This window comes from Corvus moneduloides, chromosome 5 (assembly GCF_009650955.1).
Source record: "Corvus moneduloides isolate bCorMon1 chromosome 5, bCorMon1.pri, whole genome shotgun sequence".
Classification (NCBI taxonomy): domain Eukaryota; kingdom Metazoa; phylum Chordata; class Aves; order Passeriformes; family Corvidae; genus Corvus; species Corvus moneduloides.
The window spans coordinates 1,937,908-1,964,325 of record NC_045480.1 but is presented as its reverse complement, the minus strand read 5'-3'; the positions used below and the strand labels follow the sequence as shown (position 1 = coordinate 1,964,325).

Genomic DNA, 26,418 nt, shown 5'->3' with positions numbered 1-26,418 from the left:
CTTCTCCCGCCATCCCCTCCTGCCTCAAGGCCGTGGACCCGGCCATCCCCCGCCGCTCGTCCCGCCCCCCACGCCGGGCCCCTCCTGGCGGCCGGTTTGGCCCAGCCCTCCGGATTAGCGAGGGCGCGGCCTAAGCCTCTTTGCTGCCGCCGCCCCCGGGATGGCCCGGCATGGACGCCGGCGGCGCTGAGCGGCGCGGCGGAGAGCTATGTCTGCAGGTGAGGCCGCTAGGGGCAGGGGGGCTCGGACAGCCCTCACGGGGCAGCGGTGGGGCCGGGCCGGTAACGGGGTGGGCGGGGGGGCACCGGGCCCAGGCAGTGCTGTGTCTCCATGGCAACGGCACAGGGGGCGGGGCGGGGCGGGGCCAAGACGGCCGGTCATGGTTGGGGGCGTGGTCACAGCAGGCGCTTGTGGGGCGTGGTGAGGGCGCGGTCACTGTTGGGGGCGTGGTCAGTGCTGTAATGGGCGGGGTCCTGGATGGCCCCGCCCCTCGCCCCGGCCCAGGGGTCCTAAGCCCCCCGTCCTCCTCCAGGTGGGCGACGCCAGCCTGGGCGGCCTCATCCTGCTGCTGCTGACGGCTCGGCCGGGACCGGGCGATGGGGCTGCCCGCGGGGAGCCGCCCGAGCCCGGTGAGACCCCCGAGGGCTGTGGGGACCACAACGGGTTCTGGGGGGCTGCGGGGATCCTGATGGGGCGCGTGGCCCTGGGGGAGTGTGGAGGGTCCTAATGGGGTCCAGGGTCCTTGGGGGAGCATTGATGGTGTGTGGCGGGCTATGGGGACCCCAGTGGGCTGCGGGGTCCTGGGGGGCTGCAGGGACACCAGTGGACTATGGAGGTCCTAGGAGGCCTGTGGGGAATGTAACGGGGTCCTGGGGGTCTCAGGGTTAGGGTGGCACTGTGGCAGTAACGGGGAGGTGTGGGCAGGCGCTGCCCCGCTCTGAGGTTCTGTGCTGCACTTTGGGGTTCCCACCCTACGCCATGGTCCCTGAGGGTCCCGTGCCCCCCAGGCGGGTCGCGGGGCCCTCTGGCACGCTCCCTGCAGCGGGCAGAGGCCATGCTGCGCAGTTGTGTCACCCCGGGACTGCGGCGCCTGCTGTCCCCGCGGTCGTGCCGGCGCGGTGACGGTGATGAGGATGACCACGAGGATGAGGATGAAGCAGCGTCCATCGTGGTCCCACTGGAGCAAAGCTTCCTGGGGCTGCGCCGCTGCCTCTGCGTCTGGGAGGACCCTCGCACCGAGACTTTCCTGGGGTACGTGCGGCCCCATCCCAGCGGTGCCGGTGACTTCTCCGAGGACGCCGTGCGGCAGCGCGTGGCGGAGCGGGGAGCAGCCCTGCACGGGCTACTGCAGCACCGTCACCAGCTCCGCCTGGCCCGCGACTTCACCCGACGCCTCAAGGCCTCCTCTGACTTCCTACGGCGGCTGCTGGCGCTGCCGGGGCCCGGAGAGCCTGGGGACCCCGCGCCGGCGCTGCAGGAGCTGTGCCTGGAGCTGCGGGCACACGCGGGGCACTGGGCTGCGCTGCTGCGGCGGCTGCGGGCGGACGCGTGGCTGCGGGCGCTGCCAAGGCGCCGGGGCGAGGCCGTGGTGCACATGCGGTGGGCGCTGCTGCTGCCCGCCCTGACGGCCGCACGCCTGGCCAGGCAACACATCGAGGGACGGCTGCAGGAGCTCGGCCGCCCCGGCACCCCCGCCCCGGCCTCTGACTGCCTGGCTGACCTCTTCCAGGGGCTGGAGATCTACAACCACGTGGTGCAGGGGCTGGCGGAGGAGCTGGGCCCTGAGGGGAAGGCCCCCAGTGCCTTCACAGTGAGTGGGGTGCTGCAGTTGCTGGCGGCCGAGCGTGGCCGGACCGTGGCCCAGAGGCTCCAGCCCCTCCTGTGGCCCCAGGATGGGAACATCAGGGATGGACACATCTGCTGGAAGGACGTGGTGGTGCCGTGGCCACCGGGACGCAACGCTGTGGGGATGGGCATGGGAATGGACACAGAACCTTCTGGAGCAGAGGTGCCACCAGCGCTGGCGGCTGAGCTGCAGGCGCTGTGCCAGGAGGACGAGGAGCTGATGGGACACGTTTTTGGGGTGCTGGTGGCCTCAGCTGACAGCCTGTGGCAGCCGGTGTTGTCGGAGAGCCCCGAGCCCCCAGGGCTGGTCCCGGGGCTGCGGCCGGGCAGTGCAGGTGGCTGGAAGGCCGTACGGTGGCTGGACGCTGCCCGCGGCCCCGCGGCCACCGCACTGAGTGCCCGGTACCGCGTGCTGCTCTGGGAGGCTGCGGGCGCTGTGCTGGGGGACAGCCCTGGCACTCCTCCTGCCACCCCCAGAGCCACTGTCACCGCGGCGTGGGAGCTGAGCCGTGCACTCACTGTTGGTACGTGGGGATACAGGGGGAGTGCGGGGCTGTCTCAGGGTGTCCCTGCCCTGCCCTGACCCCCCATGTGTGCCCACAGCCCGTGTGCCCCCTGAGTGCCAGGAGGAGCTGGGAGGGCTCTGCCTGCGCCTGCTGTGCCGAAGCGTCCTCTGCAGCTGGGACAAGGGTACGGGGGGCTGGGGGAGCACAGGGTGGGGTACAGGGGGTACAGGGTGTGGGCTCTGGGGTACAAGGTGGGGGGCAGGATGTGGGGCACTTGGTGGGTAGGGGGTGAGGAAGTAAGGTACACTACGAAGTGTTGGATGTGGGATATGGAGTGGGGTGTGGGGTGCAAATGGGGGATGTTAGGGCCTTCTGACTGTTTCTTCTGCAGATTTTACCCGTGCTCTGGGCTCAGGGCTGTCAGACAAGTGCTTGGAGGTCCCAGAAGGGCCCCCGGGGCCAGGGTGCAGCCGCACGGCCCAGCAGCTCCAGTGCCTCTTCCCAGCCGTGGCACTGGCCCTGCGCTGTCTGCGCCTGCTGCCCACCCGCCCGCACGGTGAGAGGGGTCCGGGGAGGACAGGTGGGTCTAGGGGTCCTCTCTATGCTGACCCCCACCCACAGCCCCCCCCGGGGGTCTCTGCCTGCGGCTGCAGGTGCTGGGCCGGTGCCTGGCGGCGGTGGCGGCCGCCCACGCGTGGCTGACTGGCCGGGCCGGGCGGTACCTGGCGGCCTGGGCGCTGCCTCAGTTCCTGCTGCTCACCCAGGGAGACCTGCAGGTACGGGGCACAGGGGTTACGGGGCTCTGGGGGGACACGGAGGGGCTGGATTCACTCCACCCTCTCCCTTCCAGGTGCTGAAGGCAGAGGCAGAGCAGCTGATGCTGCAGGTGAGCGGGACCTTCCCGGAGCCAGGGGACATTCATGGGGACAGCCCCCTTGAGCCACTCCCCAGCCCGGGGTCCCCGTGGGAGCTCCAGCTGTGCCAGCAGATCCGTGACATGGCCAACAGCATCCAGGTATGGTGGGTCCGCGGGAGGGGGATCCTGAGCATGAGGATGTCACCCCGTGTCACCCGGTGTCACCCTGTGCCACCCCATGTTCCCCGTGTCCCAGCTCTTCTCCAGGGATGTGCTGCGGATGTTCTCCACCAGCTGCAAGCGGCTCTCGGCTGAGATCTTCGACCAGACCATGCCACTGGGCCGGCACTGGCGGCTCGGGCCGCGTGCCGGTGGGTGTGGGGGATGTGGAGTGCTTAGCGGGGGGCTTTGGGGGGTCACTAAGCGGGGTCCCTGTGCTCCCCAGAGCTGCCCAGTTCCCCCAGCGCGTACGCAGCGGCTGCGGTGCAGGCGGTGCTGGGGCAGGTGCTGCAGGGGGCCCAGGCCCTGCCTCACGATGCCCAGGCGCCCACCCTGGCACGGGTCACCACGGCCTTCCTGGAGGCCTGGATGGATCACATCCTGACCCGCCGGATCAAGTTCAGGTACTGGGGAAGGGGGTCCACAGCCAGAGCCACAGCCGGTGGGCAGTGCCAAGGGTCCCAGTGGGGGTCCTGGGGGTCCCAGTGGCAGTTCCAGGGGTCGCAGTGGCAATGCTGGGGGTGCCGGTGTGGTCTTGGGGTCTTGATGGCAGAGCAGGGGTCCTAGTGACAATGCTGGAAGTCCCAGTGGTGTGGCTGGTGGGCCTAGTATCAAGCTGGGGGGTCCCAGTGGGCAGTGCCAGGGATCTCAGTGGCAGCTTCAGGAGTTCCAGTGGCAGTGCTGGGGGTCCCGTGGCAGGGCAGGAGGCCCGATGGCAGGTTGGAGTCCCTGCGACAGTGCCAGGGGTCCCAATGGGGGTCCTAGTGACAGTGCCAGGGGTTCCGGTGGGCAGTTGTGGGGGTCCCGGTGGTGGTCTTGGGGGTCTGATGGCAGTGCCGTTGTCTCCGTGGTAGTCCCAGAGCATAGTGGCAGTGCCAGGGGGTCCCGGTGGGGATTCCAGGGGTGCCATGCCCACCCTGACCCCCATCCCAGCCTGCAGGGTGCCCTGCAGCTCCGGCGGGACTTCGAGGCGGTGCGGGAGCTGGTGTGCTCGGAGCGCTCCGGGCTGGCTCCCGAGGCCCGGCAGGCGCTGCAGGCCCTCTGCGTCTTCCAGCACACGGACGCAGCTGTGCGGTGCCTCCTGCAACAGCCGGGGGGGCTGGGGGGCTCCCCTCGGGGTTGGAGCGGCCTCCGGCGCTGCTGTGAGAGCGGGGTGGGCTGAGAATGGGGTGGGATGGGATGAGACAGGGCGGGGATGGGATAGTATGGGGATGAGATGGGAATGGGATGGAGTGGGATGAGGATGAGATACGGTGGGGATGAAATGGAAGTGGGCTGGGATGAGGTGGTGTGGGATTGGGATGAGATGGGGTGGGGAAGGGATGGGACAGCGTGGGATAGGGATGGGGTGCAGGGATGGATGGGGACAGGGAGAGAGAAAAGGATGGGGAGGTGCATGGGGACAAGAACCCCTACTGGGAGCAGGATCTGGTATCCCAGCCTATCCATCCCTTCCCAGGCTCAGACGAAGGTGCCCACCCCTTGGAACCATCCACAGACCCCCTCCCTGGCCAGGACCCTCTGGAGGGGCTGGGACCAATCCCAGGGACCCCCGTGCCAGCTCTGCAGGCCGATCTCCCGTCCCGTCCCGAATCCCCTTTCCCAGGCAGCCAGCAGCAGTGGCTGTCCCTGCGGCTGCACCGTGCCCGCCGCTGGCGCGTGCCAGGGCTGCCATGTGTCGGGAACAGCCCCGAGGGCTGACCTGGAATAAACATGGCAACACCATGGCTGTGGCTGTGTCTGTGGGTGGGATACGGGGGGATGGGGGTCTGGCATCACTGGGGTGTGAGCCTGGGATTCCAGCTGGCACCAGTTGCTGGTGGGAAGGATCTAACTGGAACTCTTGTGGGGAGACTGGTGGGGCTAGGGGGTCCTGGAGGGGCTGGGGGTGAAGGGTGGGATTCCCTTGGGGTTCCTGGGGGACACTGCAGGTGCATAGCAGGGTGGTTCTAGGGAAGGCTGGGAGTCCATGGGAGTCACTTGGGTATTCCCGGAGAGGCTAGGGGGGAGATCAACGGTCATAACAAAACGGACGGGAGGGGCGTGGGCTGGGTGGCAGGGCTGGCGGGGGACACCCTGCGGTGTCGCTGTCCCCTCGGGGCCACTTTGGGTTCCGCGGGGTCCTTGGGAGGACCGAGCCTGCTCGTGCTCCTCCCGCCCGCCAGGGGGCGCTCGCGGAATTGGCCTCGCCACACGTCGCGCAGCGCTGGCGTCACGAGCGCGACTGCCCTGATGGCGGGCGAGCGGCGGCGGCGCGGCGGGGATGGACCCCGGGAACGGCCCCGGGAGCGGCTCCGGGAGCGGGACCCGAAGCTGCGGCAACAACAAAAGCCACCTCGAGGCTCCGGTTGGGGTCGGACGGCGCTGGCGCTTACAGCAGCGGCGGCAGCGCTGGCGCTGGGTCTGGCGGCGGCAGCGGCCGAATGGAACCGGTGGAGCGAAGCCTCCCGCCTCGTCACTCCTCACCCCGCGCCTCCCGCCGTCCCCCCTGGCTCCACCGGGCCTCTCGCATCGCCCACCTACTTTTGGGGCACTTACCGGCCTCACGTCTATTTCGGGATGAAGACGCGGAGCCCGCGCGCTGTCGTGACCGGTGAGGGGCGCGGGGGGCTCTGCCCCGCCCTGGGGCTCGTCCGGCCCCGCTCCCACCACGAGAGCTGCCCCTGACACCTCCCCGCCCCTCCAGGACTGATGTGGCTCCAACACGGCGGCAACTTGCGGCACACGAGCGAGCAGAACGACGGCGTGTCGCGGTATGGGTGGCTGATGCACGACGGGGAGAATTTCGGAGTGCAGGAGATCCGCGATGAGGGGCTGGTGCTGAGAACCGAGTTCGTGAAGCAGCCGGGGGGAGACCATGGCGGCGACTGGAGCTGGCGGGTCACAGCAAAGATGGAGGTGAGGGGACGAGGGTGAGAGAGGGGTTGGGATGCCGGGGAGCTTTTGTCATCCTCCTCTTCTTTCTCCCCAGGGCAAGGGTCCGGCCCCTCTCCTGTCCCTCTTTTTCTACGTGGCCACGGATGGGCAGGGGACGCTGCGGCCGGTGCTGGAGAACGGGACACGGCTGGCAGCCGTGGCAGGGACAGCAGAGGAGCTCGGGGACTTCACCCTCACCTTCCTGCCCCCCACTGGGGAGGGTGGGGAGGGGCCCAAGTACGCGAGGTGAGTCCCTGGGCTGCAGCCCCCAAACCCTCTGTGTCCCCTCCATCTGCTCCCATGTCCTGTTTCCCCTATCACCACCATGTCCCCCATCCCTGACTCTCCTGTCCCGCACAGTTACAACTTCCTGGCCGCGAGGGTGCCGGGGCTGCACCGTCTTACCGACCTGGTCCGTCAAAGCCTCCGTGAGAGCTCCGTGTTCTCCCCACCGGGCCGGCCCCGCCGCCGCTTCTTCGGGGTGTCCAGCACCGGGGGGCTGCCTGGGGAGGCCCCGCAGGGGCAGCTGCTGCTGCACCAGGTGACACTGGAGCCACCAGCGGTGCTGGAGGTGACGTTGGAGTCGGGCAGCGCCGCGGGGGTACGGCACGGGCGGTTGGCGGGGCCAGCGCTGAGCGCAGCGCTGGCCTGGCACACAGCCACCTTTGAGCAACGCTTCGAGGACACCTTCGGGCTGGGGGCACGTGGGGTGTCCCTCCCGCAGCGCCGCTTCGCCCAGGCTGCACTCAGCGAGATGTTGGGCGGGATCGGCTTCTTCCATGGCCGCTCCCTTCTGCGCTCGGAGCACCGGGAAGAGCCGGTGCCTGGTGCTGAGTCCACACTGTTCACAGCCGTGCCCTCACGCTCCTGCTTCCCGCGTGGCTTCCTGTGGGATGAGGGCTTCCACCTGCTGCTGCTGGCCCGCTGGGACCCCACGCTGGCCCGTGACATCCTTGCCCACTGGCTCGACCTCCTGAACACCGACGGCTGGATCCCGCGGGAGCAGATCCTGGGGGACGAGGCGCGGGCCCGGGTACCCCCTGAGTTTGTGCTGCAGCACAGTGAGACGGCGAACCCCCCGACGCTGCTGCTGGCGCTGGAGCGGCTGCTGCCCGACGCGCCCCTGCCCTACCTGCGTCGCCTCTTCCCGCGCCTGCAAGCCTGGTTCGAGTGGCTGAACCGCACCCAGGCCGGCCCCGAGCCCTTCACCTTCCGCTGGCGCGGCCGCGACACCGACCCCGAGCGCTTCCTGAACCCCAAGACTCTGGCGTCAGGGCTGGACGATTACCCCCGTGCCTCCCACCCGTCCGCGCAGGAGCGGCACCTGGACTTGCGCTGCTGGATGGCGCTGGGCGCCCGCGTGCTGGCAGCGCTGGCCGAGCGCCTGGGCGAGCCCCTCGCGCTCTATCGTGACATGGCCGAGGCCCTGAGCGACAACGACCTGCTGGACCGGCTGCACTGGGCACCTGAGCTTGGCACCTTCGCTGACTTCGGCAACCACAGCGCGGCCGTGGCTCTGCGCTGGCACCGCCCGGCCCCTGTGCCCGGCCGGCCCCCCCCGGCCCCGCAGCTGCGGCGGGAGGTGCGGGAGGCGCCGCGGCCGCAGTTTGTGGGTGCTTTGGGCTACGTGAGCCTGTTCCCGCTGCTGCTGCAGCTGCTCCAGGCAGACTCCCCACGGCTGCCGGCGCTCCTGGGCTCCATGCGCAGCGAGAGGCAGCTCTGGACGCCCTTCGGGCTGCGCTCGCTGGCCCGTGACAGCCCCTGGTACCTGCGCCGCAACACCGAGCACGACCCCCCGTACTGGCGCGGCTCCATCTGGGTCAACATCAACTTCCTGGCACTGCGGGCGCTGCACAGCTACGCACAGGCCGCAGGGCCGCACCGGGAGCGCACGGCCGAGCTGTACCGGGAGCTGCGCCACAACCTCGTGGCCAACGTGTTCCGGCAGTACGAAGCCACCGGCTTCCTCTGGGAGCACTACCGGGACAGCGATGGCACCGGGCAGGGTTGTCACCCCTTTGCCGGCTGGTCTGCGCTCGTCGTGCTGGCCATGGCTGAGGACTATTAATGTGTGGGGTTCTGCGTGCCCCCGCCTGCCTGGCGTGCTCAGGGCCAGGGGAGGTGTTGGGGGGCTGTGCCAGAGCCCCCCTGCTTCCCCTGCAATAAACCTCTGTGACTATGGCCTCTTGCCACCCATGTCAGGGTGTCACAATGTCCCCTTCGCTGACCCCAGGTCAGACTGGTGCTCCCTGTACCACGGGGGGATGTTTTTGCTCCCTCCCTGTGGAGTCATCACAAGGGGCGATGGTACTTCCACATCTCTTTAATGGTGAGAGAATGCGCCGGGACCACCCACCCCCACGGTCTTGGGCACCCCCCAGGCAATGGGGCCGCCCCAGGCAGCAGCACCGGGATCATGGGGGAGGCCCCAGAAACAGTTCAGAGGGAAAGGGGCTCCAGCAGGACCCCACCACGCTGCAGGGTGGGTGTCAGTCAGGGCGAGGGGCCCCCAGGGGCTCCGTGATGAGTCCAGACCCCAGCTGGGGGGCCTGCGGGGGGCTCAGAAGGGCAGCACAGGTGAGCCAGGCCCCCCACCACCCCCCGGCCCCCCACAGCCCTCGGGCTCGCCCTCCTCCTCCTCCGGGCCCCGGCCCACCTCAATGCCTGAATCCCCTGTGAGCCGTCGGTGCCGCCCGGAGCAACCCCCCAGCGCCACTCCACCACCCCCGTCCTCGCCCCTCTCAGTGTCAGAGCACGGGCGGCCCTCGGCCTCACAGAAGTCCAGGGGGACTTGTTTGGGAGGGCCCCCGCGGGCCGGCAGCTCCTCGGGCAGGGGCAGGTCCCAGCTGGCACCGGTGCTGCTGGAGCCGCCATCACAGCCAGCACTGCCACCTCCCGGGCCCGGACCCGGCTCCGGGTCCGTCTCGTCGGTGCCCGGTGCCGAGAGCGAGGAGCTGCTGGGGGAGGAGGCGCAGGAGCAGCCGCACGAGCAGGAGCTGCAGCCCCCGGAGGAGCCGGGGGACAGCGAGGGGCTCCCGGGGCTGTAGGGCGGCGGTGGCGTCCCGGGGCGCTGCGCCACTTCCTCGTACGCCGGGAGCTTGAAGGAGGCCAGCAGCCCTGGCGGGGGCAGAGGCAGGGTCAGGGCGACACCCGGGACACGGGCGGGCACCGGGAGGATAGAGATGGAGATGGAGGGGAAGGGCACAGCATGGCACAGGGCAGAGCTGGGGGGATGTGGGGAATGGAGCTGGAGAGCACAGCCCGGGGCAGGGGTGGGGAGGGGGATGTGGGGCTGGGGGGGATGCAGGGCCTGGGGGGTGCACGTGGGGGACTGTGGGGCAGGGGATCCAGGGATCCCGCACTCACTGAGGTCCATCATGGAGGCAGAGTATTGGGGAGTGACACAGGGGGTCCTGACTCACTGAGATCCCCCGTGAAGATGGTGGGGTACGAGAGACTGGGGGTGACACATGTGGGGTGCTGCAGGTCCCGATGCACTGAGGTCCCCCGTGGAGGGGGGTGGTACTGGCAGGGGCTGGGACTAGGGGGTACGGGGGAAATTCAGAAGTCCTTCACTCACGGAGGTCCCCCACGGACGGGGGGTACTGGCAGGCACCGTGGTAGGCGATGAGGTTGATCTCACGCTGCCGCTGCTGCTGCTGCAGGCGCAGCTTGGCCCGGCGGTGCCGGAACGCGCAGCAGCAGCTCAGCAGGATCAGGATGGTCCAGAGCAGCCAGAACCCTGCGGGAACGGGGGCGCAGAGCGGGGGGGTCACCCTCACATCGAATCCCCCATTCCCTTGGGGGGGTCCGGCTGCAGCCCCCAGAACCTCCCAGAACCCTCAGTCCCCCCAGAGTCCCAGCTCTTCCTGAGCCTCCAGTGTACCTCGGAGCCCCCAGGCCCCCTGAGCCGCAGGACCGCTCCAGGGGCCCCGATTTTCCTCGGAGCCCGCAGTCCCCGTCCTCCACCCCAGTTCCTGCAGGACTCGCACGGAGGCCCCAGCCCCGACAGAGCCCCTGATCTCCGCGAGTCGCAGGACCCCCACGGAGTCCCGGATCCTCCCGAAGCCATCAGCCCTCCCAGAAGCCCCCGATCCCCTCCGTTCTCCCCGGAGCCCCCCGCACTCACACCACAGCTCGTAGTAGTAGGTGCAGCAGCCGCTCTCCCCGCAGCAGTGCCCGGTCTCGCACACGTAGGGCCGGTTGTTCAACCCCGGGCAGAACTCCCGGGCCTGCGGGCACGGCCGCACCGTCACCGCGGCCCCGCGCGCGGCCCCCCCGCCCCGGCCCGCCCGGTACCTGCGGGTGCTGCCGGCCCAGCAGCGCGGCCCAGGCCCCCTCGGCGCTCCCGGGCCGCTCCATGGCGCCGCCGCCTAAAGCCCGCCGCGGCCCCGCGCCCGCCCGGCCGCGGCCCCCGCCGCCCGCAGCAGCCGCCGCCGCCCCGTCACCGCCGCCGCCGCCATCGCGGCCCCCGCGGCCGTCGCCGCCCGGGCCGGGGCCGCCGCCGCCGCCATCACGCCCGGCCCGAAATCCCGCCTCCCCGGCCACCGTCAGCCAACCAGCGACCGCGCCGCAGCCGACAGCCAATCGGCGCCGGCGCCGCCGCCCGACTGCAGCCAATGGCGCGCCGTCTGCCTGAGCCTCACGCCCAACAACAGAGACAAAGGGGCCGAGCCCCGCCTCCGCCGTGATTGGCGGTCGCAGCGACCAACCGGAGGCGGAGCACCGCCCCCAGGCCCTGACTGACGACGATACTCGCCAATGGTGGCCCAGCCCCGAGCCCGACGGGGAACGCGGCCGCCCCCGGCCCGCCCCGGGGCGGGCGCTCGGCACGGCGCTGCCAATGGGCGCGTACGCCGGGCTTCTTCTGCCTGATTGGCGGAGCGACCGACCAATCAGCGTCGCCGCTCCCCGCTGGGCAGCGCCCCCGCCAATGGCCGCTGCCGGAGAACGCCCCACCCACCCGGAACGGACCATAATGCACCGTAGGGGAGGTTGGCTTGGGCTGTTCCACAGCACTGCCGGGGGAAGTGGGGTCTGTACCATAGTGCTCCCGGGGGGGGTGCCGGACTGTACCATAACGCTCCCGGGGGGCGGGCTGTCTCCCCCATCCCAACAGACCCATACACGGCTCCTTCTCCAACAGCCTTTAATCAGCCCCACGACACCAGGACTCGCCCCTCCCAGGGCCCTCCTTTATCCCCTCAGGACCACCCCCAGTCCCAGCCAGGGTCCCCAACCCTCTGTGCCTGCGGCGGAGGGGCTGGAGCCCTCTGGAGCTCCACATCCCCGCTGTCCATATCCATTTGGAGGAGCCCCCCCTGTGTCCGTGACGAAGTGCAGCTGTCCAGGTCCCTTGTGTCCATGTGAAGTGGTCAGGGTCTCGGTGTCCGTGGCACGGGATTTAAAGCCCCCTGTTCTGGCCTTCTGGCTCCATGTGGAAGGTCTGGAGCTCCCCACAGTCCTCCAAGTCCACGGTGGAGGATCTACAGGTTCCTCTTCCGGCCCTCTGTGTCCATGTGGAGAATCCAGACACCCCCCAGCCCTCCCTATGTCCGTATGGCTCACTGTTCTGGCCCTTTGTATCCACGGCAAAGGATCCGTAGCCCCTAAGGAGGGTCCGTAGCCCCCGGCGAGGGTCCGTAGCCCCCCGCAGCCCGCTCTGGGGAGCTCACCCCGGCGTCTGCAGCAGCTGCAGGTTGCGCTGGTAGCAGCCCAGGCTGCAGAGCGGGCGCCCGGTGCGGGCGCAGCTGTAGCGCTTGGGGTTGCGGCAGCCGGGCACGGCGCAGGGCTGGGCGGGGGGCACGGGCGGGGCGGTGGCGGGGGGCAGCGGCAGCGGCAGCCCCACGGGGAAGGACACGGTGATGCCGTCGCCAGCGCTGCGGTAGTGCACGACGGGGCAGGGCGCGGGGCGGGCGCGGCGCTCGCGCAGGGCCCTCACCTTGGCCTTGTGCGTGCGCGTGAGGCGCTCGATGGTCTGGTTCTTGCTCTCCTCGGCCTTGCGGGCGGCCTGGAGCCGCCGGCGCCGCGCCCGCTCCTCCCGCTTCTCCCGCATCTCCTCCGTCACCTCCTTGGCCTTGGCGCCCATGGGCAGCTGCAGCAGGGGCTGGCTCTGCTGCTTGTGCAGCAGTGCGCGCTGCAGGGGCACGGGGGGCAGTCAGGGTGGGGGTGGAGGGGCCTGAGAGACCTCCGGGGGCTCCAAACGGGCTCGCCACCAATTCCAGGGCTCCCCATGGGTTCCAGCCTGGACCCCTGATAGCTCCGGCTCAGCCCCACACCAGTTCTGGGGTCCCTGCAGCGCCCCTGGATTCCCTCAGCCGTGACCCAGGAGGTCCATGATGCCCCCCAGAACCCCTCAGTCTGCCCCTAGTCCTCCTTCAGCCCTGTCCCAGTGTCCCCGCAGCGCCCCACAGCCCTCCATCCCTGCCAGTTTTGGGGCCCCTGCACCCTCCAGCCCTGTCCCCGTGTCTCCAAACCCCTCCAGCCCCTCCCCAGACCTGTGCCAGCAGCTCTGCAGCCCCCAGAGCCCCCCTCAGCCTTGCCCCCAGCCCCCTGTGCCCCCTGACCTGCCGGGCTGTCAGGAGGGACTCGTCCACCTCCCTCTTGATGTCGCCGTTGTCATCCAGCTCCCCCCTCTCGAGGGCCGCCAGCCAGCGCCGCTCCTCCTCCTCTTCTTCTTCCTCCTCCTCTTCCTCCTCCTCCACCTCCTCGCGGGGAGGGAAGCAGCTCTCGGGGTCCAGCTCGGGCAGTGGGGAGGGGGCCAGGTTGCTGTCCTCATCTGGGGGGGCCGGGATGGGAACAGTCACGGAGCGTAGGGGTCACCCCATGCCGGGGTCACACTGGTCTGGAGTCATGAGAGGGATCCAGAGCATCCCCCTCCCCACCCAGCCCTCCCTCTGAGCCCCACAATTTCCCCCTCAGGGCTTCTCCTGCCCTCCCCCACAGGCCCCCCTGCTCACCCAGCCAGGCCCGGTACTGCTCGATGGGGACCCCCTCGCTGGGCTCCTCCTCGTCCCCTCCCAGCAGTGGGGAGGGGGACGGCGAGTGCGGCCCTTCGGGGACCACCGTGAACGTGGGGACACTGTGTGGGAAGAGAGAGGAGTTTGGGGAGGCTGGTGAGGCCGGGGAGGGGGGTCCCGGTTAGGGGCGGACATGGAAACACGCCCGGCCCAGCCTCCCACCTCCTTCTCGCACATTTTGGTGCCCAGGATCTGCCTCCCAGACCCTGCCACCCAGGTCTCCCCTCACCTCTTGGTGCCCAGGATCTGCCCTCCCAGCTTGATCCGGAGCCGGAGCCGCAGCCGGGGCTGCCGGGAGGGTTCGGGGCCCGGGGGCGGCCCCGCCTCGTGGTGGTGCCGCTTCTTGTGCTTTTTCTTGTGCTTCTTGTGTTTCTTCTTGTGGCCGCCATGGCCGCCCGCCTCGGCCTCCTGCCCTGTGAGAGGGAACACAGGGTGAGCGAGGGGTCCCTGCGGGCTCTGCCCCGCTGGCGAGTGACTCCGCAGCCCCCCCGGACCACCCCCGGCCCCGCGCCCTCTCACCGTGGCCGCCGGCCTCCATCGCGCCGCGCCGCCAGGCCCTGCGCATCCGGCTGCGGGGGACCCAATTCCGGACGGACCCGCTTCCGCCCGAACTCGCTTCCGCCCGGACTCGCTTCCGCCGTCTTCCCGGGGCCGCTGACGCTGCCGCCGCCATGTTTGAAGTGGGCAAGTGGTGCGCTGTCCCGGGGGGAAACCGCCACCGCGGTGCTTTTTGCGCCGCCCGGGCCAGGTGTGTGAAGGAATTCAGGCGTGAACTCAGGTGTGAACTGTGCAGGTGTGAGCGAAACCACAGGGCGAACACACGGGGTGAACGTGCAGGTGTGTGTTAGTGTGTGAGCCGAGGTGGGAACACACCGGTGTGAGCTGCGCAGGTGTGAGCGAAAGCACAGGGTGAATTCGCAGGTGTGATCACAGCTGTGAGCTGTGCATGTCCTGGCTATCCTGGGGGGCTGTTCCCGCCCAGCCGCGGGTCCCGGCGGTCCTGGGGGCAACGGAATGCCGGGGGACATCGGGAAGGGCAGTGCCAGCAGGTCAGGGGAGGGTCCTGTCCCTCTGGCCTGCCCAGCTGAGGCACATCTGGAGTGCTGTGTCCAGGTCTGGGCTCCTCGGGACCAGAGAGCTCCTGAGCACGTCCAGAGGAGGCCATGGGGGTGCTTTGGGGTCTGGAGCACTTCCCAGGCTGAGGGTGCTGGGTCTGGTTCGTCCGGAGAGAAGACTGAGAGAGAACCTCATCAATCCACACAAATCTCCCAAATACCCACACAAACCCCTCAAACACCCACCCAAATATCTCAAATATTCACACATATCACTCATCTCACAGGGAATCCCACCAATCCGCGCAAAAACCCCACCCAGCCCCACAAATCTCTCCCCGGGGTGTCAGGATGGTGCCCAGGAGGTCTGGCCACGAACCAAACACAAATCCCAGCTCAGCACGAGGCAGAGCTGCTCCCCACGGAGGGGCCAAGCCCCGGGACAGGTCACCCGGCCGTGTGTCACCTCTGCAGGTGGCACCGCCTGGGCGGGGGGTAGGACCGGCACGTCTCCAGAGGGTCCTTCCCACCGCGACCGCTCCGGGATTCCGGGATTCCCTGTGGGCACACCCGCGTGCGCGACAGCTCCGTGCCCTCCCGTGTCCGCGACACCGGCGCACACGCACGGCGATGTCACACCCGCACGGAGATGTCACACCCCGACACACACACAGAGACACCCCCGCCCCCCGCCCGCAGCTGCCGCTGCCCCGGGCCATTGTCCCGCCCGTGCCAGGAGCCGCCGGCACCGATCGCCGCCGCTGCCCCCCCGCCCCGGCCCCGCCGCGGGATCCCGGAGCTCTGCTGGACCGGGAGAGCCGATCCCGGGATCTCCCCCCCGTGCATCCCGGTGTCTCCCATCTGTCCCAGGTGCGCCGGAGCCCGGGCGAGCTCCGGGGAACGCGCCGGAGCCCGGGACTCCCTTGACCCTCCTCCCCGCTCCCGGAGCACAGGGACCGCCGGGAAGCCCCGAAAGCTTCAGACCCCGGGACCCCTCGGAGCGCGGGGACCCCGCGGGACTCCGCCGGGATCTCCCGGAAAGCTCCATAGGACCGGCACCACCTGGGACACCGGGAATACCGGGACTCCCCCCCCATCCCCCCCCCCGCAAGGCTCCGGCGCATTGGGGCCCCCCGAGACTTCCCGGACCCCTCGAAAGGCTCCGGAGCCCGGGATCCCCCAAGACCCCCGGGAGTGCCGGGACCCTCCAGAAACCTCGGACCCTCCGGATCCCCCGGGACCCCCGGGACCCCCGCCCATGTTCCGGCGGGACGAGCGCAGCCGCGCCACGGTGGCGCGGGGGTCAGCGCTGGACATGGAACTGCGCCGGGGCCGCTGCTGTCCCCCGGCCCCGGCCTCGCAGGTACGGGAGCACCGGGAGCAGCGGGATCGGCCCGGGCACGAGGCCACGGGGGCGGCCGCTCCCTGCCCCCCGGGCCCCCCGGCCCGTCCCGCTGCCCCGGCCCAGCCGGGAATTCCGGTGGGATCCGGCACAGCGGGAAGCGCCCGCGCCCCCGGCACCCGACGGGGAGGGAGACTGGGAGGACTGGGAGAGACTGGGTGGGACTGGGGGTCGGGGAGGGGACAGGGCGGCTGGGGCGGCTCGCGGTGCCGGGGAGGGGGCGCGGGCAGGTGGCACAGAGGGACAGGGCGTGCAGGGGACACGGGGCACTTGGGGGGTCCTGGTTCATTTGGGGGCTCCTGGTTCAGCCCAAACCAGCTGCGTTTGGGGGGCGCAGTGCGTATGGGTGGGGTCCTGGCATCTTTCTGGGGGGTCCCAGTTCCCGGGAGGATCTAGGTGGATACTGGGGGTCCCAGTTCACCCGGTACCAGCTGCATTTTGGGGGTCCCAGTGCACTGTGGGGGTCTTGGTGCGTTCGGGGGTTCCAGTTCACCCAGTCCCAGCTGCCCACTGAGGGGTCCTGGTGTACTGGGGGGGGTCCCAGTTCACCTGGTACACCCACACTCGGGGGGTCCCGGTGCAGCTGGGGAGTCCCGATGCATACTGGGGGATCCCAGTGCATTGGGGGGGGTTCCGGTGCATCCTGGGGTGGATCTGGTGCATTTTGAGGGCTCCCGGTACACTTGGGGGGGGGGGGGGGGGTTCCGGTGAATACGGGGGGTCCCGGTCTGTCAGTACCAACCGCACTTGGCGGGTCCGGGCTCGCCTGGGGGGCTCCCGGGTTACTCGGGGGTGTCTCGGTGCCCTCGGGGGTCGTCCCGGTGCATTTGAGGCCATCCCGGTGCGCTTTGGGGAGGTCCCTTTTTATCTCGAGGAGTCTCGGTTCACTCGGGGGGGGGGCATTGTGGGGGGGTCGCAGTCCCCCGGTACCAGCTGCACACGGAGGGTCCCGCTCCAGCTGGGGCCATCCCGGCGCCCCCGGGGGAGGGTCCCGCCCCCCCCCGCACCGCGCTTTTCCCCCCAGCAGGGGGCGCCCCCCGCCCACTCCCGGTGTCCCGGAGCCCCGCGGGGGGGGGCGGGGGGGACACGGAGGCGGCTCCTGGGAGAAGCGGGGGGGGACACGGGGAATGGGGGACACGGGGCGGGACATGGGGCGGGGGCGGCCGCCGTTTCCTGTGCGCGATCGCGGCGGAGCGAGAGCGGCCGGAGGTACCGGGAATGGGGGGCAGCGCTGCGCCGGGGGTGGGGGGCGCGGGGGGCGCGGGGGGGGAAGGGGTCCCGGTGCCGGTTCCTACGGGGGCTCCGCTCCCCGTCTCCCCCGCACGGGACCCCGTCTACTCCTCCCACGCCTCCCACCCCCTCCCCCAGTGCCGTTCCCCGAGCCCCGTTCCGCACCCCCGGGCCGTTGTGTCCCCCCCTTCCCGGACCCCTTTTCCCGTCCCCGGCACCCCCAGGCTCTGCACCCTGACCCCGGCACCCCCCGTCCCGCCCCCGCACCGCGAACCTTGCACCCCGTCCTCTGCCTGCACCCCTTGTCCTGTCTCCCGTCCCCTGCACCCCAAACCCCGCACCCCGTCGTGTGTCCTGCGCCCCAAACCCTGGAACCCTTTGTCCTGCGCCCCGTCCCCTGCACCCCATCCTCTCCCTGCACCCCTTCGCCGCCCCCCAGCTCGTCTCCCCTCCCCCGCATCCCTTATCCCCTCGCTGCACCCCAGACCCTGCACCCCATCTTGCCCCCTGCACCCTCTCCTGCCTCCCTAATCCCTTCCCTGCCCCCCAAAACCCTGCCCCTCCTTTCCCATCCCCGCACTCCATCTTGTCTCCCGCACCTCATTTTCTCCACCCCTCCCCTTGTGCCCTGCACCCCAAACCCTGCACCCCAAACCCTGCACTCTCTCCCTGCCCCAAATCCCCCCCCTGCACCCCAAACCCTGCCCCATTATGTCCCCAAACCCTGCACCCCATCCTTCCCCCCGTATCCAGTCCCTGCACCCCCTCCTCTCCCCGCACCCCAGATCTCATCCCTGCACCCCTTCCTGACCCCCATCCCCCATCCTTTGCACCCCACCTTGCCCCTGCACCCCTTCCCTGACCCCTTATCCCCCTCCCCTGCACCCCAAACCCTTCCCCCCATCTCTTCCCCTGCCCGCCCGCCATATCCTCTGCCCGCACCCCAAAACCTTCCCCTTCTTGCCCCCCAAATTCATCCACCCCTCCCTGCACCCCAAACCCAGCCCACCCCATCCCAACCCCCCCGCCCCTCCCGTCCCCCCCGCCCCCGCTGCCCTTTCCCGCACAGTTCCCCCCTTGTTCCCTGGGAGGGGGCGGCGATTTGGGGAAGCCAAACAACGTGGACGCTCCCCCCCCCCTCCCAGATTCCAGGGACGGCCCCCCCAAACACGTGGGGGACCCCCCAAATTCCCACGGGGAAGGCCATAAAACCCCCCTTTTCTCCCCGCAGCCACCTCGGTGTGTGAGTGTGGGTGGGGGGGGTGCCCCCACTACACCCCAGCGCTGGATGCGGCGGGACCCCCTTGGGGGGCTTTGGGGGGACCCCCCAAAATAGCTGGGGGGGTTCCGGGGGTCCCGATGGAGGTGGGGGGGGGCCGCCGGCTGCGGATCCTGGAGGATCTCAACATGCTTTACATCCGCCAGATCGCCGCCAGCATCCAGGTGGGAATTTTGGGGGACCCCCTTCCCCTCACCCAACTCCAAATCCGCGATCCCCCGGGACCCCCCGGAACCCCCGGACCCCGGGTTTCCCGGGGTCCGGGGGTTCCGGGGGGTCCCGGGGGTCCCGGGAAGATGGAGTGCGCTCCTCATCCCATGGGATTCACCCCCTCATGAACCCCCAAAACCACGAGAGGGGGGGATTTTGGGGTGGTCCCGCTCCCCCTGTTTCCCGCGGGGGGTTATTTATAGGTGATGACGTCACTGGAGGGGGGTGGGGGGGACGGCGACAGGGGCGGGATCGGGATCGGGATGGAGGAGCAGGAGGTACCGGGAAGGAGTTGTGGGGTTGAGGGAGGTCGGTGGAGGGAATCGGGTGTTTTGGGGGGGTGCTGAGGGGTTTATGGGGTGCGGGATGTGTTTGTGGGGTGCGCGGTAAATCCATGGGGCGAGTGGTTCCCCCGTAGGGTTCAGGATGGATCTGTGGGGTGCATGGTTCCCCTAGGGGGTGCTGGATGAGTTTGTGGGGTGCGTGGCCTGCCTTTGGGGTGCACAGCTCCCCCGTGGGGTGCACGATGGATCTGTAGGGCACGTGGTTCCTTTATGGGGTGCACAGTGTGTTTGTGGGGTGCACGGTTCCCCCGTGGGGTGCAGGAATAATTTGTGGGGTGCCTCGTAAACCGATGGGGTGCACGCTGGATCCGTGGGGTGCGTGGCTCTGCAGTGGGGTCCATAAGGTGTTTGTGGGGTGCGCGGTAAATCTGTGGGGTGCACGGTCTGCTTTTGGGGTTCACAGATTCCCCGTGGGGTACATGATGTGTCCATGGGGTTCCTGATAAATCTGTGGGGTACACGACGTGTTTGTGGGGTGCCTGGTAAATCTATGGGGTGCACAATGTGTGGGTGCAGCTGGGACCCCTAATGCCACAGGGACCACCAGGGATGCATGATCGGGACCTCAAAAGGGCAGGGCTGAGGCCCCCAAACCAGTGTGGGACCCCCCCTCCCGTGTGTGTAGGGCTGGCACCCCTGTGCATGGCCGGGACCCCCGGGGGGACGTGGCTTGTGGGGTGCTTGGGTCCCCTATACCCAGCAGGTGCCTCCAGCCCCCCAATCCCCCCCGGACCCTCCCAAACCCCAAATGTGGGGAGGAGCTGGAGCTGCTGTGGGTATGGGAGGGGTTTTGGGACCCTCCTGACCCCCCAAATGTGCCCTGTTCTCAGGATCCAGAGCTGCTGTGGGAGCGAGAGGGGTTTTGGGCTCCCCCTGACCCCCCCAAATGTGCCCCGTTCGCAGGAGCGGGCTCTGGAGCGGGCGCTGCGGGTGCGGGAGGGGTTTTGGGCTCCCCCTGACCCCCCCAAATGTGCCCCGTTCGCAGGAGCCGGAGCTGCAGCGGGCTCTGGAGCGGGCGCTGCGGGTGCGGGAGGGGGCCCGGCGGCTGCTCCCCGCCTGCAGCCGCCCCGAGCAGGCGCTGGAGACCACCAAGACCCTGGTGCTGTGCGATGCCAGGGTGGTCGCGGCGGGGGGGGAGCTGCAGCGGCGCCAGGAGGCTCGGCTGAGGGGGGCCCGGCGGTGAGGGACCCCAAAAATGATGGGGGAGGGCATTGGGTACCCCAAGGGACGCCCAAAGCTGCAGAAGGCGCCCTATGGAGCCCCGAAATTGGAGGGGGAATGGAGGAGCCCACAGGGTGGTGAGGGGCACCCCAAAATGCGGAGGGGGGGAGGAATGGGGGACCCCATGGAGGGATGTGGTGGGGAGGGTCCCCAAAATCTGGGGAGGGGGTTTGAGGACCTCGTGGGGGTTGCGGTGGTGAGGGACACCCCGAAACCTGGGGGGGAACATCGGGGACATGGCAGTGAGGGGACCCCTAAAACGCAGAGGGTGGGATGAGGGACCCTGTGGGTGAGGGACACCCCGAAATTTGGGGGGAATTGGGGAACGCAGGAGAGCACAGCTGTGGGGGTGAGGTGGCAGGAGCCACCCCAAAGCTGGGGGGAGCACCCCAAAAGCCTGGGGGGAGCTTTGCTGACCCCCTGCCGTGCCCCCGCAGCCCCTCGGACGCCGGGCCCGGGGCTGAGCGGGTGCCGTGCCGGGGCACTGTCTGCATCTCAGGTATGGGGGGGCCGGGGGTCCGCGGGGGGGTTCTGGGGAGGGGGGACCCCATCCTCTCTGCCTGCCCGCCCTGGGGCACCGTGTGCGTTTTTGGTGGGGGGTCTGGGGGTGTCGCAGGGGGTCTTACCCCCCTCACGCCCCGCCACCCCAGATTTGCGCATCCCGCTGATGTGGAAGGACACCGAGTACTTCAGGAACAAGGGGGGTGAGTGTTGGGGTGCTGGGGGTCCCCCCTTTTCCCTGTGACCCCCTCTGTGACCCCCCCTGATCCCCAGTGCCCCCCCAGAGCTGCACCGCTGCGCCGTGTTCCTGCTGCTGCAGGTGGGGGCCGAGATCCACGACACCCCCACGGTGCTGGTGGACCGAACCCTCACTGACATCTGCTTCGAGGGCGCCGTGCTCTTGTGAGGGGGGGCACGGGACCCCCGACACCCTCACACCCCTCCCTGGGACCCCCCTATGGGACCCTCGACACCCCCACATCCCCCCCTCAGCTTCTCTATGGGGCCCCTGACCACCCCAGTAAGCCCCCATGGGATCCCTGATCCCTTGCATGGGACCCCCAACCCACCCCACAGGACCCCTGACCCCCCCCCCCCGCACCTTTGGGACCCCTGATCACCTCCACACCCCCCCCCAGGGACACTGACACCCCCCATGGGACCCCAGATCACTCTGGTTCCCCCCCCCCGCCTCCAGGGACCCCTGCCACCACCAAACCCCCCTTGGGCACCCCCACCCTCATCTGCCTCCCTCCAGGGGACCCCTGACCCCCCTCTGGGGACCTCTGACCACTTCGGAGGGTGACCCCTGCCCTCCTCTGCCCCTCCCTGGGGACCCCTGCCCACCCTTGGGAGGGACCCCTGCCCCACACCTCCCCTCTGGGGCCCCCCCGTCGGTGTCCCCGCTGTCCGTGGGGGTGTCCGTGGGGGTGTCCCCTGCTCTCGCTGACCCCGCTGTGCCCCCCAGCTCCGAGGCGGGCCCCGATTTCGAGCTGAAGGTGGAGCTGTACAGCGCCGGGCTGCCCGGCGGGGGGGCGCAGGGCAGCACCCCCAAAAAGCTGGCCACGCGCCTCAGCACCTCCCTGGGCCGCTCCTCCGGGCGCCGGGCACGGGCGGCCATGGAGGGGGGGCCCGGCAGCCCCCCGGGCACCGGCGGCACCGGGGCACTGCTGCTGCCACCCCCCGGCGTCCCGTGAGTACCCCCGAGACCCCCCCGGTACACCCCCACCCCTCCCGTGTGTGCCCCATGTCCCCCCTGTGCCCCCAAACCCCCCCATCCTCCCCGACCCCCCACAGACCCCTTCCACCTCCCCGTGGCGCCCCCCTGACCCCCCCCATGGTGTCCCCCGGGTGTCCTCGGTGCACACACGCCCTGTGCCCCCCAAGACCCCCCGCAGTGTCCCCCTGACCCCCCTGTTGTCCCCCAGGTGTCCCCAATTCCAGCTCCTGGCCCACGCCGCGCTGTCCCTGGAGCAGGTGCACGACGGGTTCCGCACCCACGACCTCGTCGTCGCCGCCGACGGTCAGTGGGGCCCCACGGCACCCCAAAACACCCCATGGCACCCTATAACACCTCACGGCACCCGATAACACCCCGTAACCACCCTGTAACACCCCACAGCACCCCATGGTACCCCATAACACGGGGAATGGGGCTGGGACAGATGGAGAAGGGTCTGGGGGTCCTGACAGGGTGGAGAGGGAGATCTTGGGGTCCTGAAAGGGTGTGGGTGGGGTCTGGCGTCTAGGTGACCGGGGGTCCTGGCAAGAGGAGGAGGTGGGTCTGGGCTCCTTTTGGGGTTTGGGGATCCCTCTCAACCCCCAAGACCCTCATGTGTCCCCTTCCCAGAGCAGAGCCACTGCTGGGAGGGCTTGGGGTCGGTGTGGGGGTCCCTCCCAGCCCCTCCATGTCCCCCCCTGTCCCCCCGTGTCCCCCCCAGAGCAGAGCCCCTGCTGGGTGCCCCTGTACGGGCGCATGTGCTGCCGCCTGGCGGCCAGACCGAGCTGCATGGACACCGCCGCGGCGACAGGGACCCTGCGGCTGCAGGTGAGGGACGGGAACGGCACTGGGAACGGCACCGGGAACGGCACCGGGAATGGGATCGGGAATGGGAGAGAGGGGTGGGATAGAGGGATGGGATGTGTTAACATCCCGGTGGGAACAGGGACCCTGCAGCTGCAGGTGAGGGATGGGAACGGCACCGGGAACGGCACCGGGAATGGGATCGGGAATGAGAGAGAGGGGTGGGATAGAGGGATGGGATGTGTTAACATCCCGGTGGGAACAGGGACCCTGTGGCTGCAGGTGAGGGATGGGAACGGCACCAGGAATGGGATCGGGAATGAGATTGGGAATGAGAGAGAGGGGTGGGATGGGGAATGGGGGAGACGAGTGGGATAGAGGAATGGGATGTAGGGATGGGATAAAGAAATGGGATAGAGGGATGGGATAGAGGGATGGGATATAGAAATAGGATAGAGGGATGGGATAGAGAAATGGGATATAGGAACGGGATAGAGGGATGGGATAGAGAAATGGGATATAGGGATGAGATATAGGGATGGGATAGAGAAGTGGGATAGAGGGATGGGATAGAGAAATGAGATATAGGGATGAGATATAGGGATGGGATAGAGAAATGGGATAGCGGGATGGGATAGAGAAATGGGATATAGGAATGGGATAGAGGAATAGGATAGAAGGATGGGATATAGGGATGGGATAGAGAAATGGGATATAGGGATGGGATAAAGAGATGGGATAGAGAAATGGGACGTAGGGATGGGATAGAGGAATAGGATAGAAGGATGGGATATAGGGATGGGATAGAGGGATGAGCTGCATAAACATCCCCACAATAATGGGGACCCTGTGGCTACCAGTGAGGAAATGGGATAGAGGGAATGGGATTGGGAATGGGATAGAGGGATGGGACATATCAACACCCTGTGGTAACTGGGACCCTGTGGCTGCAGTAGGGGAATGGGATTGGGCATGGGAAAGGAGTGGGATAGAAGGATGGATATGGGGACACAGATAAGGGGGAACGGGGGTGGGTAGAGAGATGGGGACAAGGATGAAAACAGGACAGGGATGGGGACAAAGATGGGCATGGAATGTGGTCAGACAGAGAGGAATGGGATGAGGACAGTGACGTGCATGGGAACAAGAACAGGGACAGACACAAGGGTAGGACAGAGATGGGAAGGGACAAGAACAGGGACAGGGGATGGGAATGGGTTGGGATGAGAATGGGGACAGAGCTGGGAATGGGGACAGAGCTGGGGACAGGATGGGTGGTGACAGCTCTCGTCCATCCCCACCAGGGGCTCTGGACTGGTGGGGCTGGAGCTGGGGGGATCCCTGTGCTGGGTACAGAATCGGGGGGCACTCTGGTCACCCACGGGTGCTGACGGCTCCGGGGGTCTCACTGCAGGCGCCAGGGGCTGAGGGGCAGAGCGGGCCCCCCCTGTTCTGCGTCCTGCGGGGCCCAGGGCTGCTCTGCTACGGCAGCGCCGGCGAGGCCGAGGCCGGGCAGGAGCCCAGACTCACCATCGCTGTCACCAAGGTGTGGGGGACACGGGGGGCACGGGGGGCACAGGGCTGGGGGGCACGGGGGGCTGTGGGGGACTATGGGGTTATGGGGGGTAGGTATGGGGGATGCGGGGCACTTGGGGGCGGGGTGGGTACCGGGAGCAAGGGGGGCTGTGGGGGGCTTTGGGTGGTTGGAGGTTTATGGGGTGTTCTGGGGGGCTGTGGGCCTGCGGGGTCCAAGGTGTCCCGGTGCCGCAGGACACGCGGGTGCGCGCGGTGGAGTCGGGGGGCCGCGGGCAGCCCCCCGGGGTGGCCGTCACCAACCGGCTGGGCGGGGAGGAGGTGACGCACACGCTGGTGGCCGAGAGCGTGGCCGAAGCCCAGCGCTGGCTCGAAGCCTTCGGGCAGCACCTCTACGACTTGGGTGAGCCGGGACCCCAAGGATGCCCCCCAGATCTGCGGGAACGCCCATCATCCCTTTGGGACACCCCCTCCCATCCCTGCGGGATCTCCCAGCCCTGTGGGACCCTCCACCTTGGTGGGACCCTGTCCCAGTGGGATCCCCGTTGTTAAAGGACCCCCAGTCCAGTGAGACCCCCTCATCCTGTGGGATCCCCACCCTGGCAAGACCCCAGACCATCCCTGTGGGACCCATCCCTGCGGGACCCCCACCCTGCAGGACCTCCAACCCCATGGGACTCCAGTCCTGAGAGCACCCCCATCCCCGTGAGACCCCCATCCCGAGCTGACCGCATGCAACGGAACCCCCATCCCACTGCAATCCCAATCCCAGCTCACTCCCCGTCTCGGGAGCACCTGGATCCCGGGGGGCTCCGTCCCACGGCCCCCCCATTGTCCCCGCTCCCGCAGCCCAGTGGAAGCAGTGCTGTGAGGAGCTGATGCGGATCGAGGAGCCTCCCCCGCGCCGCCCCCCGGCCCCGCTGCCCCCCCAGGGCTCACTCTACCACCAGACGGGTGAGTGGGGTCGGGGGGGGGGTCTCTCTGGGGGGGCTCTGCTCTGTCTCCCCCTCTCTGCTCTCTGCTCGCTCCCTAACGCTGCTCTTCTCGCTGTCCCCCCCTCTCTGTACGCCCCCCGCCCCATTTCTTTCCCCCCGCCCCTGCCGCTCTGCCACCCCTCTCCCGCGCCCCCCCAGCCCCGCCGGGCCCCCCCGGGACCCCCCCGGGCGAGGGGCTCCTGCTGCAGGAGAACGTCTCGGCCGAGATCCGGGCGCTGCTCAGCTCCTACTACAGCGACAGGTGATGGGGGGGGGGACACGGGGGGGCCCCGAGACAGCCCCCCCCCACTGCCACAGCACCCCCAGGATGGCCGTGGGGACTGGGGGTGGGGGGGGGGAGCAGCGAAGGGACCCCCCAAACCCCCACCACTACCTGTGAGGGCTGTGGGGCATCCATGGCGGGCTGGGGTGGCACTGGGTGTAATGGGGGGGCCATTCACAGCCCCCACCCCACGGCACAGCAGCCGGGGGTTTGGGGGGGTCTGGGGATGCCTCTGACCCCCCCGTGACCCCCCCTTTCCCCTTCCCCCCAGCTATTGACCCCTCCGATGACATCGTGGCGGTGACCGACATCCTGACGCGGCACCGGGGGGGTCCCCAAGCGCCGGGCTCGCCCCCGTGGCTGTCGCTGTTCGAGGGGCCCCCCCTGCGCAGCCCCAGCCCCCCCCGCCGGGGCCGCCCCCGCACCCTGTCCCTCGATGCCCGGCTCAGCACCCTGAAGGGCCGGGGGGGCCCCCCCAAACCCCCCCACTCCAGCTCCTCCAGCAGCGGCAGCAGCAGCCCAGGACCCCCCCAGCGTGACCCCCCCAGACCCCTCCAGTCCCGGGTGTGACCCCCAGCACTTTGGGGAGGGGGAGGGGACAGGGAGGATGGACCCCCCCCCCCCCCACCCTGCTCGCCACAGGGGTTTGGGGGGGCTGGGGGCTCCCAGCTTCTGTTTCTGGGGAGAAACTGGAATTTCTGCCCCTCCCCATGCTGGGGGGGGCTCAGGGCTAAACTCCAAAAAGGGGGGGGGGGCTGGTTTCCTCCCCCCCCCCCCCCCCACAAGGGTGGGTGCTGGGGACCCCCCCCACTGCGGGGGGGTTCCCCCAGGGTGGGTGCTCAGGGTCTAACCCGGGGAGGGGCACAGGGACCCCCCCCCCCAGCTCTGCTTTCCCTCACCTCTAACCCGGGGGGGACACGACGCCCCTGGCAGCCCCCTCCCCCAATTAATAATTTCACTAATAATTTGCATTAAAATTTATTTAACAGCTGCTCTGTGTGA

At 69.2% G+C, this 26,418-nt stretch overlaps 5 protein-coding genes across 9 annotated transcripts; 3 read left to right on the top strand and 2 right to left on the bottom strand.

Moving 5' to 3' along the window:
* Positions 1-136: 136 nt before the first annotated feature.
* CCDC142 (coiled-coil domain containing 142) lies at positions 137-5,153 on the top strand. Its single transcript, XM_032109678.1, has 11 exons — positions 137-218; positions 533-629; positions 1,008-2,369; positions 2,449-2,535; positions 2,743-2,907; positions 2,973-3,127; positions 3,202-3,366; positions 3,464-3,578; positions 3,653-3,830; positions 4,360-4,568; positions 4,886-5,153. Exons 1-11 carry the CDS (start codon positions 171-173, stop codon positions 5,125-5,127), a joined length of 2,823 nt encoding a protein of 940 aa, XP_031965569.1. The 5' UTR covers positions 137-170; the 3' UTR covers positions 5,128-5,153.
* Positions 5,154-5,634: 481 nt separating this feature from the next.
* Positions 5,635-8,540, top strand: MOGS (mannosyl-oligosaccharide glucosidase). The gene is made up of 4 exons (XM_032109963.1): positions 5,635-6,019; positions 6,113-6,324; positions 6,398-6,588; positions 6,703-8,540. Exons 1-4 carry the CDS (start codon positions 5,659-5,661, stop codon positions 8,408-8,410), a joined length of 2,472 nt encoding a protein of 823 aa, XP_031965854.1. The 5' UTR covers positions 5,635-5,658; the 3' UTR covers positions 8,411-8,540.
* Positions 8,541-8,649: 109 nt separating this feature from the next.
* Positions 8,650-10,871, bottom strand: WBP1 (WW domain binding protein 1). The gene is made up of 4 exons (XM_032110054.1): positions 10,642-10,871; positions 10,472-10,574; positions 9,923-10,084; positions 8,650-9,459 (listed from the first exon to the last, which is right to left on the bottom strand). Exons 1-4 carry the CDS (start codon positions 10,702-10,704, stop codon positions 8,903-8,905), a joined length of 885 nt encoding a protein of 294 aa, XP_031965945.1. The 5' UTR covers positions 10,705-10,871; the 3' UTR covers positions 8,650-8,902.
* Positions 10,872-11,474: 603 nt separating this feature from the next.
* Positions 11,475-14,049, bottom strand: INO80B (INO80 complex subunit B). The gene is made up of 5 exons (XM_032110053.1): positions 13,881-14,049; positions 13,591-13,774; positions 13,302-13,423; positions 12,909-13,120; positions 11,475-12,478 (listed from the first exon to the last, which is right to left on the bottom strand). Exons 1-5 carry the CDS (start codon positions 14,032-14,034, stop codon positions 12,014-12,016), a joined length of 1,137 nt encoding a protein of 378 aa, XP_031965944.1. The 5' UTR covers positions 14,035-14,049; the 3' UTR covers positions 11,475-12,013.
* A 1,145-nt stretch (positions 14,050-15,194) lies between these two features.
* RTKN (rhotekin) lies at positions 15,195-26,407 on the top strand. 5 transcript variants are annotated; one of them, XM_032109486.1, is made up of 14 exons: positions 16,967-17,027; positions 18,280-18,491; positions 19,867-20,060; positions 20,540-20,601; positions 20,753-20,806; positions 20,888-21,005; positions 21,571-21,795; positions 22,031-22,125; positions 22,544-22,650; positions 24,041-24,172; positions 24,397-24,562; positions 25,009-25,113; positions 25,293-25,395; positions 25,688-25,780. In XM_032109486.1, the coding sequence occupies exons 1-14, from the start codon at positions 16,967-16,969 to the stop codon at positions 25,692-25,694; spliced, it is 1,641 nt and encodes a 546-aa protein (XP_031965377.1). In that variant the 3' UTR covers positions 25,695-25,780. The 5 variants fall into 5 exon arrangements, 3 of the variants coding, with proteins under 3 accessions (XP_031965379.1, XP_031965377.1, XP_031965376.1); XM_032109488.1 differs by lacking the exons at positions 16,967-17,027; positions 18,280-18,491; positions 25,293-25,395 and adding exons at positions 15,195-15,288; positions 15,319-15,779 and having other exon boundaries at positions 25,688-26,407; XR_004240252.1 differs by lacking the exon at positions 25,293-25,395 and having other exon boundaries at positions 24,932-25,113; positions 25,688-25,775.
* Positions 26,408-26,418: the final 11 nt, after the last annotated feature.

Coding starts and splice junctions, on each gene's coding strand:
- MOGS (XM_032109963.1), top strand. CDS start 5,659: ATGGCGGGCGAGCGGCGGCGGCGCGGCGGGGATGGACCCCGGGAACGG. Junction 6,020..6,112: donor CCCGCGCGCTGTCGTGACCG/GTGAGGGGCGCG, acceptor CCGCCCCTCCAG/GACTGATGTGGCTCCAACAC. Junction 6,325..6,397: donor GGGTCACAGCAAAGATGGAG/GTGAGGGGACGA, acceptor CTTTCTCCCCAG/GGCAAGGGTCCGGCCCCTCT.
- CCDC142 (XM_032109678.1), top strand. CDS start 171: ATGGACGCCGGCGGCGCTGAGCGGCGCGGCGGAGAGCTATGTCTGCAG. Junction 219..532: donor GCGGAGAGCTATGTCTGCAG/GTGAGGCCGCTA, acceptor GTCCTCCTCCAG/GTGGGCGACGCCAGCCTGGG. Junction 2,908..2,972: donor GCTGCCCACCCGCCCGCACG/GTGAGAGGGGTC, acceptor CCCCACCCACAG/CCCCCCCCGGGGGTCTCTGC.
- WBP1 (XM_032110054.1), bottom strand. CDS start 10,704: ATGGAGCGGCCCGGGAGCGCCGAGGGGGCCTGGGCCGCGCTGCTGGGC. Junction 10,575..10,641: donor TGGGCCGGCAGCACCCGCAG/GTACCGGGCGGG, acceptor CCGTGCCCGCAG/GCCCGGGAGTTCTGCCCGGG. Junction 9,460..9,922: donor CCCGTCCGTGGGGGACCTCC/GTGAGTGAAGGA, acceptor TGCCCCCGCCAG/GGCTGCTGGCCTCCTTCAAG.
- INO80B (XM_032110053.1), bottom strand. CDS start 14,034: ATGGCGGCGGCAGCGTCAGCGGCCCCGGGAAGACGGCGGAAGCGAGTC. Junction 13,424..13,590: donor CAGATCCTGGGCACCAAGAG/GTGAGGGGAGAC, acceptor CTTCCCACACAG/TGTCCCCACGTTCACGGTGG. Junction 12,479..12,908: donor CCCTCCTGACAGCCCGGCAG/GTCAGGGGGCAC, acceptor GTGCCCCTGCAG/CGCGCACTGCTGCACAAGCA.
- RTKN (XM_032109485.1), top strand. CDS start 16,967: ATGGGGCGGGGGCGGCCGCCGTTTCCTGTGCGCGATCGCGGCGGAGCG. Junction 20,602..20,752: donor GGGCACTGTCTGCATCTCAG/GTATGGGGGGGC, acceptor CCGCCACCCCAG/ATTTGCGCATCCCGCTGATG. Junction 21,006..21,570: donor TTCGAGGGCGCCGTGCTCTT/GTGAGGGGGGGC, acceptor TGTGCCCCCCAG/CTCCGAGGCGGGCCCCGATT.